Raw genomic sequence first — 19,335 nt, forward strand, 5'->3', positions numbered from 1 at the left:
ACTCACAAAGATCCGTTCCGTCCAGTGAACTGTTCATTTACTTCCATCCAGTGAACTGTTCATTTACTTCCATCCAGTGAACTGTTCATTTACTTCCATCCAGTGAACTGTTCATTTACTTCCATCCAGTGAACTGTTCATTTACTTCCATCCAGTGAACTGTTCATTTACTTCCATCCAGTGAACTGTTCATTTACTTCCATCCAGTGAACTGTTCATTTACTTCCATCCAGTGAACTGTTCATTTACTTCCATCCAGTGAACTGTTCATTTACTTCCATTCACTGAACTGTTCATTTACTTCCATCCAGTGAACTGTTCATTTACTTCCATCCAGTGAACTGTTCATTTACTTCCATCCAGTGAACTGTTCATTTACTTCCATCCAGTGAACTGTTCATTTACTTCCATCCAGTGAACTGTTCATTTACTTCCATTCACTGAACTGTTCAGATCAATCAAACCGGTTCTGCCCGACGTGTTGGTCCCGTCCTGAACACCGAGATGTTTTATGTCCAAAGCTAATTTTGGCTGAAGAGATTATGATGACTTTTCACTAATCTTTGTTGCTATGGTAACCACACAACGGTATCGTTAGGCCTGCTGACCTTCAGTTGGGAGGCAACGAGAATCAGCAAGAGATGTTCTGAAGTTCAGACCGAGTCAGAACCAGAACCGTCATCTGGAAACCACCAGGATGGACACACACACATACACACACACACACGTACACACATACACACACGTACACACACACACACACACACACACACGCACACACACAGACCTGCAACAAAGGTTTCAACCCTAATTGGACCTGACCCGTCAAAGATCCACACAGAACTTCCTCTGACAAACTCGAACCGGGTCTGGACCTGGACGGGCTGCGACCCGGTCCAGCAGAACCTGAGTGTGTTTCTGTTCCAGTTCTGTCGGTTTGCAGTGAAGAGTTTTATTTGCTCCTGATGGTCCGTAAGAAGAACCGGTTCTGACCCGACGGCTCAGGCAGAGGTCCGGTTCTGCTGCCTCCGTCCAAAACCAAACGTTACCGTGGAAACCAGCTGGACCCGAGTGGACCCAGATCAGCTTCATGTTTTAGATCCTCTGCTCGACCTCATGATCATCTATACATGATCAATATTGTAACCAATAAAATTTAAAATAAAACGTGACATCTCTGGTTTGTTCTGAGGGACTTTTCATTTTTTCATTACATTGAGCAAATTAACTCATCATAATAAATTAGTTTTGCTTCATTTCTTCACTTTCTGACGTTTTCTGTCTGAATCTCACAAAAGCGCAGGAAGAGCCTTTAAACCGGAGCAGACAGGATCTGACCTGCAGGCCTGGCCAGACGTCACAGTACACACAAAACGAAAACTGCATGAAAATATTTATGACACCTGCTGTGATTTCTGCCTGTCTGAACTTTGACCTGAGTGTAACTGCAGAAGAGCTTCAGTCAGTTGTTTGGTCTTTGTGAAGAGCTGAAGGATGAAATCCCCCAACAGAAACGGAACCAGTGAGAAACATGGTGGTGGCAGCATCATGATGGAGAAAACCTGCAGAAGAGCTGAGCCTGGGTCAAAGGTCAGCTTCCAGCAGGACAACCAGCCAGAGACATTATGGGATGGTTCAAGTCAAAGCAGACTCATGTGTTAGAATGGCCTAGTCAAAGTCCAGACCTTTATCCAGCTGAGAATCAATGGAAAGACTTTAAATTTGAAGCCCACAGACTCGTTTACACAGATTGTTAGGATGTTTAGAGAGAAAAGCCTTCAAAATGGAAAAATCTGAAACTTTATGATGCTTTTCCTCCATCATGCAGTTTCCCTCTTGATGCTCCATGACCGGACTGATGGGCAGATAAAATCACTTTATGTGTTTATAGAAACCTGATCACAGATACTGGACACAACATTTCTTCTGGAAACGTCTCAAAACCTCGACGTAAAATAACTCAAACTACAGATGGAAGCAGAAAATTCCCAAAACATTCCAAGTCTGTCGCTTTGAGATTCTGGACAAAAACCTGATCAAAACCTAAAAACATCCAGCGAATAAAACCAGAAAATAAAATGTTCTGGAGAAAACTCGACGACTCCTTTGAACCAGTCAGTGGATTCAGATGAAACCATTAAAAATGTCAACTTTAATCAGTCAAACTCTCTTAAATCCTCTGATTTTCATGATAAAATCCTAATTCTGATGCTCAAACCATTAATAACCTGATAGCTCAGCAATAATCATCTTTAAACAGCTTTTAACTCAACTTTTAGTTTTATTTTATTCTAAACCATAAATAAAACACTTAGACTTTTTATTTTCTTATTTTAAACCTACATTTTTAAAAATGTAAATGAGTTTGACACTTTTATGAAATTATGTTTGTAAAATGCTTATTTAATTAAACAAAGTTTGTGTTTCAGTGAAGTGATTTTTTTATTATTATTACCATAATGATTGGGACTCACCCCAGGGTGCTGATGAAGCCGTTCACCGACCCCTCCGCGTACAGAGACACGATGTCTCCGATGTGGAGGAAGCTGGAGGCAGAGTCTGACATCCTGCAGCCGCTTCAGGCGCCTCCAGCAGCGGGGAGAGCCTGCAGGTGGAGCCGCAGATGGGGCTCCCTGCGCCGGCCTGCCTGGCTCGCCGGACCCGTCCGGACCCGGGTCCTCTGGGACCAGAGGTTCAGGACTCAGCAGCTGCAGCCGCTCCTCGGACCCGCTGCCGGGTTCTGCATGAAAACAAAAACGCGAACCGGTTCCCAGAAACTTTCCCGGGCCGAGTGTGTGCAGCAGGTCCGGGTCCTGCGTGGACTGTGCGGGTCGCGGCGCTTCCACGCGGCGGGGCGGCTCGGTCCCTCCCTCGGTGAGAATGTGAAGACTCTCCGGCGGGGGAGAACCAGGAAGTGCGCCGCGGCGCTGATAAGGCTGCCAGGCGGCTTCAAGACTGAACAGCCCGCTGCAGGGCAAACAGGAGCGCTCTGCCCCGCGAGCACGCGCGCACACACGCATGGACACGCGCACACCCTGGCACATCCACGCCCCCTCCGCCTTGAGAACCAAAACAAGGTCAGCCTCACCTAAACTCAAAGTTTCGGTTTGTTGATGAATGCTGAGAACAGAGGGAAGAACAGCAAAGTTCAAAGGTCAACCTGAACCAATCAAACCTGTGGAACCTCAGGAGCCTCTGAGCAGGAGTTCAGTGGGAGTGGACCCAGAGAGAAACACGGTGGTGGCAGCAGCATGACCTTCAGGTTTCTGACTGGAAACTGAGTTCAGCTGAGTTCCAGCACATCAGCAGGTCTGGAGTCCAGAACTAAACCAGACAGAAGCTGCAGGAGAGACTGATGTTCTCCCAGTCTGAGGTCAAACTGACGCCGTCGAATGATCAGATTCACTTAAGAGTATAAACTAGTCCTTAAGGTGCCATCTTTGTTTCATGTTAAATTGTTGGTTCTGCATTATTTTTTACCTGAAACCGTCTCAGTGCTGCCCTCTGTGGGTTGAAAAGTTGCTACTGCACCTGAATATTCATATTGGTTCCAATGGTCCAACTTGGCCACGCCCCCAAGGGCATCTTCACTCCGCCCACTTTTGGTCGTCATTTCCTAAATTTGCCAGAGGGTGGAGCTATGCTCTCACTTTTTTAAAGGATAATTTTATTTACAGAGATTGTATAGTTGATTTTATTTGTAGGTTATTTTGTTAATTTTGAAAATGTCTTTCAGTTCCAGTGTTAATATTTGTTTGAAAAAAACAAAATATTTTTGAGAGGGAGCTCTTGCAGCTTTATGCCATCATTATGTTAGTGGCCCTGGAGGACCATCTGTTTAAATGATCCCAGGTTCAGCTTCCATCAGGATGACCTCTGACCCCTGAGGCTGTGTGGTGACTGGCTGAACCTTCAGTCGATGTGAACTGCTGAAGAAGAGACGCTGCGTTCCTCTCAACCGTTTTCAGGAAGTCTGTGGCTTTTCATCGTCAACCACAGTTTTCTGTCAGAACACAGAAAACCACAGAAGAAGAAGATTTCCCCCAACAGACGTGCAGACTGGGCGTGTGCCGAGTTCTGCCGACCAACTTCCTGTTTCCTCCGTCGAACCAGCAGCCAGCACACCGGCAGACTCAGCTCAGCGCTGATGAAGAGGAGGAGGATGAAGATGATCCTCGCTCTGCTTCCTTAGAGTCTGAAGTTTCATCTGTAGAATTTATCATCGGGACGTTTCAGTCACAAGATGGCCGCCAGGACGGGGTTCACTGGAGAGACACGAGCGGTGAAACTGGAACCACTTTCAGGTCTTATGTCATTTAATTAGCTCTACTTCCTTAAGAAAATTAAAAGGTATGGTGTTTTGTGAGGGACTTTATCTTTTGCGGTTCTAGTTAAGTAATGATTAATAATAAATAATAAAGACTATGTTATTCTGATTTAGTAATGTATTTATATTAGTTGTGCTACCACCCCCACGCCACTAGAGGCAGTAGCAGGCCCGAAAAGATGCGACTAAGAAGCAGATTTAGAAGTACACAGAAAGCTATGGAATTTGTTAAAAACTGTGAGCTGCGCTGAAGTAAATAAAAAAGAGAAGTTGAAATTGAAATACATGCTGAGAGTGAAACTCCTTCCTACAGATGAAGCTTCATCACAGATTTCAAAAGAAAATAAAAACGGGAGAACGCGGATAATATAGGAAATAGCGCCTCCTTCACTTCCGGAGTGCATTTCCAAATAGAGCTTTGGAGCGTGACGTCACTGCTCTAGTCGGAGGGGTATCAGCGCCATCTTAGGGGTCCATAGACAACAGTCTCGCAGTATAAAAAAAACAGTCTCGCAGATTTTTTCAATCCAAGTTACTTAAAATAATTTAGCTATGGTACGAACTTGCTACGTTATTGTCTGTAATGTCCGATCACACGACTGAAACGGTAAAAGGATATAAGACGGACTTTGGTTTCACTATTATCCTGCTTGGAAACAACGTGAGGAGGCTAAGCTATCGGTGCTAACGAAAAGAAGACGAATGTCCTGGTATCAGCGGTGACACGTCTTGATATCACGTTCTCCAAAATCCCCAGATACCTACAAGTTTCCTCCAGACATTTCCTTTCTGGTGAGTGTCTAAATTTGCTTTGTTGGTTTTGTGTCACAATGTTGTTCTATGATTTTGTCCGAGTGTTCTTACGTTCAGTTTCTGTTGTTTAGCTCGGGCTAATATTGTTTATGTAGCATAGTCCGAGTTTTGTCAGTGGACATCGAAGTTATTACATTATTGTGAAGTAAACTATTTTACTAGTGTTATCAAATTTACAGCTTTAATAGCGATGTGTTCTGATATGTCCTCTTAAAGGCAAACCGACGTATGAAATGGATGAGCTCAATCCTGACTGGGCTCCAGCGCTGAATGTGGGTCACTGCGAGGTAAACGCCACAACATCGGACCGACATGGGCGTCAATTAAAGAGGCGATACAGCAAAACCATCAACAGGTTACTGAGACTGATTTCATTATTTACCCCAGAAGAGGTAAATAATGAAAACACAGTAGCAGAGGCAACAGAAGAGGAGCAAGTTGGAGAGGCTGAGGAGGAAGGAACCCCAGGAGAGGAGCTCAGCAAGGCTGCAGACTCTGAAGAGGAACATGAACCATTTGTGTTGAAATACAGTTGGAAGTGGCTGTTCTCTCATTTAATAATTTAATGTATTAAACATTCATGAATCGTTTGATTCAAGCACTTCAAGTTGCATGTAAACGTGAAGAAAAGAATCACATTTTAAGTAACAATTTGATATTTAAATATTCAGGTAATAAACATACATGTAATGAGATTATATTTTTAAAGTAAACAATTATATAATCAGACATCTGTCAAGACACTGGGTTTTTGGGTTTGTTTTGCTTTTCATTTTATTAACTTTGTGTTTCAATTCACTTAAGTGGTTCATGGTATTTAGTGTAGTTAGAATAATATTATTGCTTTTCCTTGTTTGTCTGAGTCCATGTCAAGCCTTCTTTAATGACTATTCTATTTTATCCTTCTAGTTATTTCTTATTTCAGCCTCCCTGCAGGGTTTCTAGTAATGTTTATTTCTTAATTTGATCACCATAGGTTCAGTTATTGTTCCATGTCTGAGTCTTTATCTTTCTTTAGTAATTCTAGTTGGGTTATTTCTTTGTTTAGATCTTCTAGTTTCTCTTGCACTGTGTTCCTTAGTTCTTATTGTTAGATCAGCCTTGTTTCTACATCCACATAAAGTAAGTCCACTGCCTGCTGCATTTGTGTCCACCGCCACATCATGACACAAACCAGATGAAAGAGCCCATCTTTAAACATTTAATGTGTAATTAAACAATAAAGGTGACAAATTTTATGAAATAGACCACACTTTAATAAATATTTGTTGTATTTAACATATTTCAGGTAAGTGAACATGTAATGACATAGATCCTGGCCTAGAATTTTATGCAATTGAACATTACGGGTAACAAATGATGATCATCTGAGGTAATACATTTTATGAATTTTCTTTTTTTTTAAATATAATTCTGGTTAAAAAAGGGGTCAAAATGGAATAAAAATATGCCTAATCTATAGTTTAATAGAATAATTGTACACAGATTTTGAGTTAATAGGTTACATGGCCTACAAGCTAAGAAAAATAAAAAATTTTGACTGCAGAAATAGCTAAAAAATATATAAAAGGTGTTCAAATGTAATAAAGGTGAGTGTGCCTCATCTATACAATCTAGTAGAACAATTTCAAGCAGATTGAGTTAATGGGACACAATTTGGAAGCTACTGAAGAAAACATTTAATATTAAAATTATTGAATATGACTTAAAATTTTAATAGAAGATAGTATGCCTCGTGTAATAGCATGAATGTCCACTTTTTGGTATCAGTTGGTCACAAGACAAAGCATTTATGCACAGGAGTGTTCGGAAATTGACAGCAGCAATGTGAAACTCCGAGCGCTTGTGGAGAGACTTAAGAACAGCTGGCCGAAATTAGCGTTCATAAATCGGATCAACCTTGAGCTGAACGTCTCTTACTCCGTGGAGCTCGGTTTATCCAGTATCCAACTTGAAAACAACTTTACTGCGGTTGGTAACACAATGAAAACACCGGTGTTCTGAATAGTTTGTTTTGGTCTGTGGACCCCAGACATGGCGCCGAGCGACGAAAACGTCATATCCTGTGACGTCAACTCCAAAGCTCTATAAGGTAAGAGACTGACAGAGGTCCGTCCCGCCCCTTCCTGTTTGCTGCAGCGAGGTGTACTTGGCAGGCCAGGGGGGAACAGCGACATGTAACCTCCTGACCTCTAGGGGGCAGCAGGGAGCCGGGTCATGGTGGAGCTCCAGTCTGTCTGGGACAGACTGGTTTCCATTAAATGAGCGCTGCTTCAGCACTCAACAAATTACTAAAGAGTGGAAAAGTTAAACTTTTCTGTTGTTAAATCAAATAAATGACATTTCTTGTTTTTCATTGATTCTTGAGAGTAGAGACAAAACAGGTCCAATGATAAAGCACAAAATTTGAACAAAATATAATTTTTTCAAATATCTGACTAACCTGGGTCATGTGAGCACAACAATGTGTATTTACCTGGTGTTTGCTGAATATTTGTTTATTTTAAACATTGTAGTCGGTGGATGATGCCTGTAAAAGCCCTTGTCCTGGAGCAGAACTCAACACATTGTAATTGTTTAAAACAATTAAAGAAATACTAAAATCATATGACAATTAAGTATAAGTAGTCATATAAATAATTATAAAAGTATCAATAAATTGAATTAAAAATCATTTATATATATTTTCTAACTCAGTTGAAATTTGTTCCTAGTTTTTGTCAACACCGTCAGACATGAAAAGAATGTAAAAAAATCAGGCATTATTGGGGGGCACCAGAACTTCTGAGGACCCCATGACCACTTCCTTTCTCTTCCTTTGCTAGGAGGGCTAGTTAGCTCTGGTTAGCTTATGTTATTCTTTAGTTTTTTCTTCTGTTTTATTCCTAAGTTGCTCGTTACAACCATGATGTGTCAACTCCATAACTGACAATTTCTAAAATTTTGATGACATTTTGCGAAATAAAAGCTTAATTTTGATATACTGTAAAGATTTAATGGACCTGATGAGCTACAATATGGCCTCCTTCAGAATAACAGCATATAAATTGAGGTAGTTTGGCATTTCGTCAACTCCGTCAGAGTTTTTGTGACTCTTTCAGTGAAATTGTTGTCAAATCTCACTTAAATATGCAACTAATTAATTTTAATGTATTTTACATAAATTGCATTACTTCACATGTATCAAGTTTTTCATTTTACTCACTAGTTTGTCACCACCTTCAGCTCAGTGTCAACTCCATCAGATGGACTTTTTGTTGTTTTTGTTTTAAATAATATTTTTTTTTGTTTCTTAAGAAGCATGTGTCTGTAAAACGGAGTAAAAATATCATTAATAGGGTCATTAAAAATAATTTTTAATTTATTTTTGTCAGATGGTGATGACAAAGTTTTGGGTCAGGTCCATTAAAAATGTAATTTTCAAAAAAATGTTGCAGCTGGGAGCCTGTACTTAGCATCTTTACATTTCCAAAACATTATTTGTCATATTTGAATACATGAGCTTGAGGAATAATTAAAAAAATATTTGGGAAAAATTTAAACCCATTTTGTCCCACTTCTCAAGAATCACTGTTTTGATATCATAAATTTGTGTTGCTGCCGTTTCCTGATCCGTCTGATCAGAGCCGATCTGTCCAGACTTCCCAGTTCCTCTGAAGGTCTCTGTGAGTTCAGACTGGGAGCACGCTGGTTTCCATGGCAATGGGAAAATCAGACCAAGCACTCGTTTGTTTCTTATGAGGCGTAAAGCTTCCTGCATGGGGAACAGAGTGAGACTTCCTGTGAGGCACCAACAGCTTTTCTCCAGAAATCCTGCAGCTGGAGGGAAAACACCGCAGGTAAGGAGGGAACACGCAGGAAAAACAAAAATGACAGAAACAACAGAGAAATGATAGAAAAATGCAACAAATCCCAGAAAGACAGCAGAAAATGTTAAACTACATAACCTAGCTCTAAAAGAAGGAAAGCAAGAAATTTAAAAAAGGAAAGAAAAAGAGAAATAAAATAAGTTAAATTTCTGTCAGACTTCAGTTTTTCTATCCGATGATCTTCCAGTGACTCGGTTCTTCAGACCAGTTTAAAACCAGAAACCAACCAGTCAGAACCAGCAGGAACCGATCCAGGAGACTCCAGGGAGAGTTTTCTGTTTTCACTCCGTTTCTCCCGGTTCTGAGCTTCACAGAACAGAACATGGAGTCCAAACATGGAGTCCAAACATGGAGTCCAAACATGGCTGCCACATCTGCAGGGAAAACACAACTTTCCTTCCCATCTAAGGTGTGTGTGTGTGTGTGTGTGTGTGTGTGTGTGTGTGTGTGTGTGTGTGTGTGTGTGTGTGTGTGTGTGTGTGTGTCCACTAACCTCCCCCCCTCTGCTGGCAAAAGCCTTATTTAGATTTTTATTAAATAATGCCTTGAATAAAAATACAATCTTTGCTACATTTTCTTAAAAAAATAAAAAATATATATTTTTATTTTTGCAACTTTTTTATTTTATTGACTGAAACATTTGATCATCAGTGACTCACCTGCTGCATCACTTAAAGCTTCAGTCACTGGTGTCGTCATGGTAACCACAGACATGGCGTCCATCAGGATAATCAAAACCCAAAGCAGATGCAAACCAAGCAGCTGACCATCAGGGGGCGCTGAAGAGCTCCTGGCTTCTTGGATCCAGAAATTTAAATGTGGAGTTTTATCCGAATCTATGTTTAAATTCACCCACATGGTTTGTGATGACGACATGTTAAATAGTTTAAATTCATTTAGGATTTAAAAGAACATTTCGATGTGGTTATTCCTATGCAGGGAGGAAAATATTTACACTGGTACAGTCACCATTAGGACTGTCATGAGTTAATGTCGTTAATCCACAGCATTCAAACGGTCAGGCCTGAAGGAACTGGTCTCTGATCAGGGCTCTAGAAAACATTCAGGCTCCTGCAGCTTCACACTGTGACAGTCAGCAGGTTTTCCACCAGCTGGTGGCTGAGACACAAACGCATCGCCAAAATACTTCACATGGTGTCAGGAGTCAAACCATTTGGAAAAAATGAAAAGTGAAGGAAGAAAACAGGATCAGCAGCAGATGAACAAAATCTGGAAAGAGATTCTGATCAGCTGTTATAGTAACTACTTCAAAGATACCAGTCATCATCAATACCTTTATCACTCTTCCATCATCGAGTCGTCTCCACTACTCTAGATCAGGACTTAAATTACAACTTAAATCTACTTACTATGATAAAAAAATAAACTATTTTCTGTCTAATAGTTTATGAATCAAGTTCAGGTTATAATTGAACCCAACATGTTTCCAGTCCGACATGTGAGTCAGTGATGTATGTCCTGCTGGGGGTTAAAGGTCAACTACAGGAGATAAAAATCTATTCTCACACGGTTCAAATGCATGGAAATATAAGAAACAGGCAGATGTTTGAAACAAAGCAGTCAGGAATGCGATGAGCTCAGCAGTGCAGCTCTGGTTCTGAGCTCACGGCGGTTTGGGAATCACTTCGGTAAAAACCTTCAGGAAGCTTCAGGTCTGCTGATGAAGAGCAGCTGAGAGGAAGAGGAAGGTCTCCAGGTTAACGTGGAGACATCGGGCCGAGCCAGAACCTTCTGGACCGAACCGCCTCTGATTGGATGAGCGGGTTCCTGAGGCGGGGCCAAGTTTCTAACAGATCACCTTCCAGGATCTACTGGCGCCGCCTGAATCAACCAAACTAGGAAAAAACAACATGTGAAAGAAGTCGTACGAGAATTAATGATGTTATAATGTAACAAAAATAAAGTCATGCAACAAAACGTCATAAATATGAGATTAAAGTCATAAAGCTTCCAGAATAAAGTCGTAATATTAGTAGAAATTAGTAGAAATTTTATTATTACTCCTACTTGAAAAATAATTAAAAAAATTAAAATGAGGAATGCTGAGCAGGACATACTTTATTGGTTTTACAAATAAGGAAATATGACATATTTTTATACATCAGCGTGAAAATATCATCAGATCAGATCTTTGAGCCTATTAAGCAACAACTATTAAAAAAAGTCTCTATCCTGAAGCTTTGCTCTCATTAAAACAACTTTATTCTAGTAATTTTAAGAATTTCTTGTGAGATTGCATCTTCTTTATTCTACTAATATTCTAACTATAATATAAAAAACTCAGTCTGGCCCTAGTAATCCATCGTATTTTCAGAATAAATCTTTTGTATTTTGTTGTAATAATTTTGAATGATTTAGTCAGCTTTAGGCGTTTTCCCAGCTGGTTTTCGTTTCTCCACCAGAGGGCAGCAGAACTGAGCGTCTTTAAATGTTTCTGTGTGAGAAAGCGAGAGCCAAAACCACCAAAAGAAAGTATGCATGCGTGATTGTGCAGGCAAATGTGTGTATTTGTGAGGGTGCCAGCCTTGTTTGTATGCCAGTCCTGACAAAAGCTCCATCCAGCCGTGCAGCAGAGGGCTGCTTGTTCCCAGAGACCCTCAGAGCTCCAGGACAGCCAGTCCCTCTGCAGTCCAGACCGGGATCCGGACCTGAGCGCTCCCCGCCCTGCCCTCCACCTCCTGGAGCTCCGGTTGGATTACCGATGGATGGGAAACACACACAGGAGCGTCTGAAGTGAGACAGTTTGAGTGTTTGGAGAGGAGGAAACTTCTCAGCTGGATGTCCAAGCAAACAACACAAGTTCTGCTCAGTTTGGAAAACTCAGCTTCAACTCTCAACTTTTGCGTCTGGGATCGGGATATTTTTATTTGACCAATCTTGGAGGAAGACAGTTGGTAACTTCCAAACACAGGCTGATCATTTTATTCCAGAGTACAAGAACCTTCTTGGATACTCCTGGAGTTTTATCGGATTGTTGGTCTTGGACTTTCCAGAAACAGGCTAAATTCAACGGTTCTGGTTTGAGGTGGAAGTAGATCTTTTAAACTTGTAGGTCATGGCTCCATCATTTGTTTTTTTGCTCTGTCTTTACCTCCCGCTGCAGTTCATTCATGCAAAGACTGTTGAGCAACAGGACAAGCAACAGAGCAATCCCCATAAATCCCCCGACAGCGTCCAGCTGGAGGCTCTTCGCCTGAAGAGCAGGAAGCAGTTAAAGCCAGCAGACGATGCCTCCTACCCTGAACACCCCCCCCCTGTACCCGACATGGTGGACCTGGACCTGGACCGCCGGGTCCGCCTGGCCCGTGGTGCAGACGAAGACGAGCAGCAGTCCACCTTCAGCCATTCCTATGAGAACGAGTGGGTGACGACGCCTCAACTCACAGAGTTCAGCAACACAACCAGGGTAGAACTGAACCACAGAGACGAGATCAACCTCCAGGCAAACACCTCCAACCCCGACGACGAGGGTCCCTTCAACCCGTTTTACCCGCTGGTGGAGAGCTCGTACGTGGCATATGTGGTTCTGCTCCTGGCCGGCCTGGTGCTGGCTGTGGGCGTGGTGGCCAACATGGCGGTCATGTGTGTGGTTTGGAACAACTACTACATGAGGTCCGCCTGGAACTACCTGCTGGCCAGCATAGCATTCTGGGACTTCCTGGTCCTGGTGGTCTGCCTTCCAGTGGTGGCGCTCAACCACCTGTCCCACCGGAGGATCCTGGGCGACATCACCTGCCGCTTGGTGCCGTACATGGAGGTAGGTGGGCCGTGTACATCACAGGAATTAATAAAAGATAGTTTGATTGACCCCTGCAGAAGAAGCTGGTGTTGAAGCTACAAAAAACAACAATATATATCGCGATAACGATGTGATCAATATCAATAGATGATGCATCTGATAGAATTTTAAAAATTTGATAATAATCTAGGCAGAGGAAAGCAGCTCAACCTCTCACAGCTAGCTAAACAAGGTGAGTGGTTACCTAGCAACAACTTGTTGCATAACATGCGCAGCAGCAGTTTCATGCTGTACCCAACATATTCTTGCGTGTTCAATGTGACCATCTGCAGGAAACATCCTCATTAGGTAAACGTTTACAACGTTCAGAGATGCACTGACCTGCACAGGAAACTAACTGAAGAGCAGGTTCATCTGAAGTTTTTATTTATTTATTTATTTTTTACCAATAACAGAATATTTTAGACAGTGATCCAGAGATAAATATGTGACTGTAGATAATAAAGGGCTCTTCATATCTTCTAGTCCATCACTGAAAAGTTCTGATCCTCGACTCATCGATGCCTTGCTTGTTCTTAAATATTCCTCAGCATGAATGTAACTGATTAAAATGATTATATAACCAACATGTCAGTGTAACAACCAGCCATCTTCACACGCAGAAATTTCAGTGTTTGATCAGCAGCAATTCTGCTGCCAATAACAAAACCAGAACCTCCTGAACCGATACGGAAACACACAACCTAGAACCAAGGCAGCATACCGGGTTCTGGAGGGAGAGTGGTGCCGGTGCCGGCAGCAAATCCAGGACTGGGAGTCATGAACAGAGGCAGAGCCAGAAAACTTTCACAGGGTGGCCAACAACTGATAGGCGCCAGAGATTCACGTCTGTCCTTTCATAACGGTGTAACTGGTAAACTACCAAACTAAAGTTTCCAGACAGGCAACCTGTGAGACCCACAAGCTCTGGAAAGCCTGCTGCTTTGAAAGAGCAAGAAAACTCCCCAAAGTTCTAGTAAAATACACAGAACCTCAGGAAAGCAACCTGTACTTTCTGGAAAAGAGCCATATAAGCTTTAAATTCTGAGAAAGTTATCTGTAAGTTATGGAAAATGCCTCAGAGATTTATTGAATGTAAAGAGTAAACTCTGAGAAGGAAACCTGCAAGTTTCAAAAAGTACTGCCAAGTATTGTGTAAGATCTGGGAAGGTAAAATGTAAATTTCAGGAACCTCACTCTGGAAGCCTTAAGAAAGTGACTTTAAACCCCGTAGTTTCTGAGAAGTAAAGGAACTTTACTTCTGGAAAGTTTTTAACACTTTCCAGAAAGGTAAACCCTACAGACGCCCTCATCCAGCCCTCTGCTAAAGTAACTCCAAGGAAAGTAGCTATGGAAAGTATCAAGAAACTCCTGAGGTCCTGTAAAGTAAACGTTTAAAAAACAAAGTTCCTGTAAATGCTCCGTATCGACGTACTGCTGCCGTTTCTATTCATCCAGTTCATGGAAATAAGCTTGAACATGTTTAAAAGTCAGGATTTGACTTTTAAACACATTAAAAGCCAAGTCAAGATAGACTTGCTCAGAAAACTGAAGAATCTGTTCAAATCTGTGATATTGGGATGGCATTCACTGAAAAACAAAACCCTGATATGTTTCTCCTGTTGGTTGCTATAGCAACCCGTTGCTAGGCCTGCTGGAACGTCCTTCTGTTTGGCTAAAACAACGTTGCTTTGGAAACTTTGTTAGATTTCTAAGGTGAGCTTTGTGGAGAGCTGCTAATGTTTTGGTCCAGTTCACTATAACTAACACTGAGCTTAACACCAATATTCATTTTTTAAAGTGTTTTACTAATTAAATAGTAAATTGATGTTGAGGTACGTGGCCAAAGCCAAAGCCTTCCTGAAAACAGAGCGACTGGGTTTTGGTCTTGGTTGGGGGTGTTGTAATTCTCACCTTGGGTTTGGTGATTGGGGGTTGGGAGGGAGGGTTCACCTGCCGGGGAACGGCAGCGCCTCCCTCTGCGCCTGCGCTGGTTTGACGGGGCCTGGTTGTGGGGATGACCTTGGTGGTGTGGCAGTGAGGGGCCTGGCAGAGGGGCCCCTCTGCAGGGACTCCAGAAAGCTTCATGGTGGAGAGTTTCTGCCCGGCCACTAACGACTCTCAGGTATTTGGGATCCTTTGCTCTTGGCCTCCTGGGTTCCAGTTGCTAAAATGAGTGTTTTCAATATGGTGCATTAAAGATATGGATCAATATGCAGATCAAATTTGATCACACCTTCAAAATGTGGGCTAGCTCTCTTTGCAGAGATGTGGAAATGTGCAGCAAACGGCACCGGCTCATCCACCTCCTGACTCCTCCAGAGTATTATAAGCCTGGAAGCCCACCAGGCTTTCTTTGCCTCCCCACCAGGCTAAGTGTTGCTTGTTCATATTAAATATGGTTTTTATACACCAGGAACAGTAAAGACAGATTAAGCTAGGTTCACATGCTGTTATTTCCAAATTATGATGCCTGCTCATATACCTTTACATTTCTGTATCTTTTAACATTTTCCAACATAAAAATCTGGTGGGCCACTGGTGAACTGCACTAGAGGCCCCCAGCATGTTTTTGGAGAAACACTGAAACTCCTTTTTGTTTGACATGATTTGTTCTCCATAGATATCGTTTTCAGTTCAGACACCTGGCAGTTAAATTGGGTCTGGGTCAGAAAGACACAATGCATCCCAGTTGTTGGGTCTGAAGACACTGTAAACACCCATGTGACAACGTGGGTTAGTGTTCTACTGTCTGTATGCTGAGAAGCGGTGATGATGCGTCTGAAACCCACTAGGACTCTTGACCAGAGTCTTAATGTAATCCCAACACCAACGCTCTTCTTGTGCCTGCAGATAGCATCTCTCGGTATAACCTCCTTCACGCTGTGCGCCCTGGGGATCGACCGTTTCCACTCCGCCACCTCCTCGCCCCAGCAGAAGGCCCGGCGGGTGGAGCGCTGCCGCTCCGTTCTGCTGAAGATGCTGCTGGTTTGGCTCTCGGCTCTGCTGCTGTCCAGCCCAGAAATCTTCCTGTGGCAGCTGAGCCAGGCGGTGTCTCCGTCCACCGGCAGGATGGTCGACACCTGCACCATCACCCCATCCTCCCCACTGTCCCTGTACCTGCCCGACTCCCTCCACTCCCTGCTCCTCAGGTACCACCAGGTGAGCTTCTGGCAGACCAGTGAACTGGTTCTTGGATCAGAACATCCTGGTTCCATCCAGGCGGTGCTGAGTCTCCGATCGCATCTCTCTTTCAGGGTCGCATGTGGTGGTGTTTCGGCTGCTACTTCTGCCTCCCCGTCCTCTTCACCATCCTCTGCCAGATGGCCACTCGCAACGTCAACAGCGACTCCAGCTCTGCCCAGAAGCAGCGTAACCATGATGACCGCGCCAACAGCCAGAAGCGCCAGCAGCACCAGGCGGTGGAGCGGCAGCTGAACTGCACCCTGCTGGCGCTAGCCGTGGTTTATGGGATCTGCGCTCTGCCAGAACATGTCTGCAACATCACCCTGGCCTGCACACATATCACCATCTCTGAGGGCACGGCAGCCATTCTGGAGCTGTTACATCACTTCCTGTTGTTCCTAAAGTGCGCGGTGACGCCAGTGCTGCTGCTGTGTCTGTGTAAGGTGGGTCAAAGTAAAGAACCACGGACTGGGGGGGTCTAACCAAAGACATGAATCCAAAGATTTGCTTAAATCTTGGCCTTTGTAGATGTCCAGGTGTTTGTTTCTCCATCATTGCAGCTGATCATTTGAGAAAGCTGAACAAATTTAGGACAAAAGATTTTTTTTAAATATCTCCACTGAATTAATCTCTGAGAGCAGAAAGAGACAGGAGCATCACCAGCAAAGGCCTGGCAGGATGTCACGTTTCAGGAGATCTCCTCATTTATGCCCAATTTTAAGCTAGCAGCGCTTTGGGACTCACCTGGAGCTGAGATCCTTTTCTCTGTCTTTTAAACTTTATTCTTCATGGATTCCACTAAAAGGTCCAATTTAAGTTTGATTCATTGCTTAGGGCTAACACGCATTTACTGGCATCAAATTAGAATCAAAACAAAGAGAAATATTACAGAGCTCATATTTTTAACTATCTCTTAGCATCTTTTATTAGCATTTCACATGAATAGCATCACTAGCAGAAGTCTGCTAGCTGATCCCGACCTTAGATGTAAGGTTTCCAAATGACTGCTAGTATCTCCGAATCCAGAAACTTATTTTTCTGAAGTTTCACTTCCTGTTGTAACAGAATAAATAACAACCAAGATGAGTTCTTGGGAAACTTTCTTCCACTTTCTGTTTCCTCTGATTTCATGTTTGAACACTGCAGTGACTGTGAAATTAGCCAGCTCAGCTAATATCTTGTTAGCAGCGGGTCCAGAGTGCATCGCCGTTAGTCCTACCAGTTGGTCCAGACGTTCAGTCAATCCCAGTTTGAGCATTAAATTGTCCGATCCCAGCTGGTGCTTTCCTGGTTCAAATAGATTTAATTTGTGTTTCAGGCTCTTGGTCAGGCCTTCATGGACTGCTGCTGCTGCTGCTGTCAGGAGTGCCAGCCAACCACGGCCCAGGACTCACCAGGCTCCGCCCAGGTCAAACTGAAGGCAGCCAATGAGACTTCCATCTTCTTTGACAAGGCTAAAGACACGACGGCCATCTTGTCCATCTCCAGCTAGAGCCACACGTTCCTCTTATCGCTCCATGCATCCGTCTTCTCCTGGATGTCCATCATCTCTTAGAAATAACTCCAGGTTTCCTTCCTTTCGTCTTTCTTAACTTCTTCTTCTTCTGCTCTCTACATGATCTATCCATCTTTTTCCATCACCTTTTTTCTTCCAGTGCACACCTTTTCAGCCAGACCACTGTTTTGTTCGGGACACTGCAGCTTCCTGTCTGTACAGGAACTAATGTTTAATCAGTTAGAAAAGCTGCTGTGGAGACCTGTGTTGACAGCAGGAACCTGTTCCCAGGACTCTGAAGAGAAAACCCCGACCGCCCTCTGTAGAGCCGAGCTGTGAAGTTATTTTTTGTTCTTACTGAAAGTAATTTAAGCTAAATCAAAGCTGTAGTTTCTATGAATGTTTAGCTGAGAGAGAAACCTGAAGGTCTGCTGCTTCACACCCCTGGAGAAACGTCTGGATTACTGAAACTAAAAACTGAAACATGATAAATCAATTCATGAAGCGCCAAGTGTAAAGTTACAAACTGAAAAATTAACAGCAGGAGTTTGAGTTATTTAGCCTGCCATATTTTCACTATGTTGTTAAAGCTAAATATTGATTTGGCAAGATAAACATTTAGCTCACTAAATAATGATTGTAACATATTTAATTAAAATATTTAGCTTCCAGGCTAGTTTTAGTTTAGCAACGTGAATAATTAGTTTTCAAACTAAATATTAACTCAGAGCAAATTATTTAACTAATACGCAAATACACTGGACCCAGTTGGCCCAGTTTTTCTGTGTTCTGGTGTTCAGAACCAGACTGGACCCAGTTGGTTCTGGTGTTCAGAACCAGACTGGACCCAGTTGGTTCTGGTGTTCAGAACCAGACTGGACCCAGTTGGTTCTGGTGTTCAGAACCAGCTGGTTCTGGTGCGCAGCAGCAGCCCAGCAGGTGGTTCCCTGAGCCTGTTGAATGTGTGGACTGGTGTTTTACTGCAGGTGTTTCTGTAAAGGTTGTGCTGATAATGAAGCTACTAATCCGAGCTAAAGAGACGAGATGTTGATGAAGAACATGGAGGAAGATGAGGAAGACTCAGCCTGCGATGGTCAGGAGGTTAAAGTGTGTAGATTAAAGTGTATTAATGTTCCTTAACCAGAATGTCTAGAACATGAAGGAACAGCAGATTTACGTTTTTCAGGATAGAAGTACGACTAATCCCATGTTTGTTTGACTGAAAACAGGATGCAGATTTTATGTGACATGGATGATTGTGCCTTTGTAATATTCTGTGTTTTAATGTTAAATTTCTGAAATTACAACATGTTTGTCAGGATTGTGTGTTTGTGTCTCTGTATCCAAAATCAGCATCATAGGATCTGTATGAAGAGCTTAACAGCAACGATCTGCTTTAAAGAGCATCTTTGGCTTTCTACTGGTTTTATGTATGAGGATAAGGTGATCGATACGGCGCTTAAAATGCAAAACGCCACGTCAGACCAAACTGACTCATTTAATACAGCAACAGATCCACAACAGAACCACTAATATGGCCTAATCAAAGTCCAGATTGCAACCTGATTAAAATTCAGTTGTTAGAGCTTCAGACAATGGAGGAGAAATAACCTAAATGAAGTTAGTTAGGTAGTGGACACACTTCTGCTAATCCGCTAATGAGCTAACAGCAAAGCAAATGTTTATGTAGCGTCATTGACATCTTTGAAAACATTTAAGACTCTTAGTTTCCCCTAAACTAATTTCTAAAGCCCTTATTAGTTTAGCTGTCTTGTAAACTTTCAGTTGAATAAAATTCAACATTTAAAAATAGTCTTTTAAATTCAACCTGCTATTTGAAGTGGAT

General features: G+C 42.5%; 2 protein-coding genes and 1 long non-coding RNA gene across 4 annotated transcripts in view; 2 read left to right on the top strand and 1 right to left on the bottom strand.

Annotated features, from left to right (window-relative positions):
* The window catches only part of itpr3 (inositol 1,4,5-trisphosphate receptor, type 3), a 56,569-nt gene extending 53,442 nt beyond the window's left edge, over positions 1-3,127 (bottom strand). Inside the window, exon 1 of one of the 2 annotated variants that reach the window (XM_088003459.1) lies at positions 2,475-3,127. In XM_088003459.1, the coding sequence (XP_087859585.1) occupies positions 2,475-2,566 (92 nt within the window). In that variant the 5' untranslated portion in view covers positions 2,567-3,127. The remainder of the gene's footprint in view (positions 1-2,474) is intronic. The other variant, XM_015013044.2, reaches the window with a different exon arrangement.
* Positions 3,128-3,148: 21 nt separating this feature from the next.
* LOC148152614 (uncharacterized) lies at positions 3,149-5,877 on the top strand. The gene is made up of 2 exons (XR_015762215.1): positions 3,149-5,119; positions 5,357-5,877. It is a non-coding gene; the product is annotated as an uncharacterized LOC148152614 (long non-coding RNA).
* A 5,477-nt stretch (positions 5,878-11,354) lies between these two features.
* On the top strand, positions 11,355-18,258 carry gpr37l1b (G protein-coupled receptor 37 like 1b). The gene is made up of 4 exons (XM_014975738.2): positions 11,355-12,787; positions 15,662-15,970; positions 16,066-16,437; positions 17,313-18,258. The coding sequence occupies exons 1-4, from the start codon at positions 12,086-12,088 to the stop codon at positions 17,484-17,486; spliced, it is 1,557 nt and encodes a 518-aa protein (XP_014831224.1). The 5' UTR covers positions 11,355-12,085; the 3' UTR covers positions 17,487-18,258.
* Positions 18,259-19,335: the final 1,077 nt, after the last annotated feature.

This window comes from Poecilia mexicana, unplaced genomic scaffold (genome assembly GCF_051168715.1).
Source record: "Poecilia mexicana isolate PSO_F unplaced genomic scaffold, ASM5116871v1 scaffold_23, whole genome shotgun sequence".
NCBI lineage: Eukaryota > Metazoa > Chordata > Actinopteri > Cyprinodontiformes > Poeciliidae > Poecilia > Poecilia mexicana.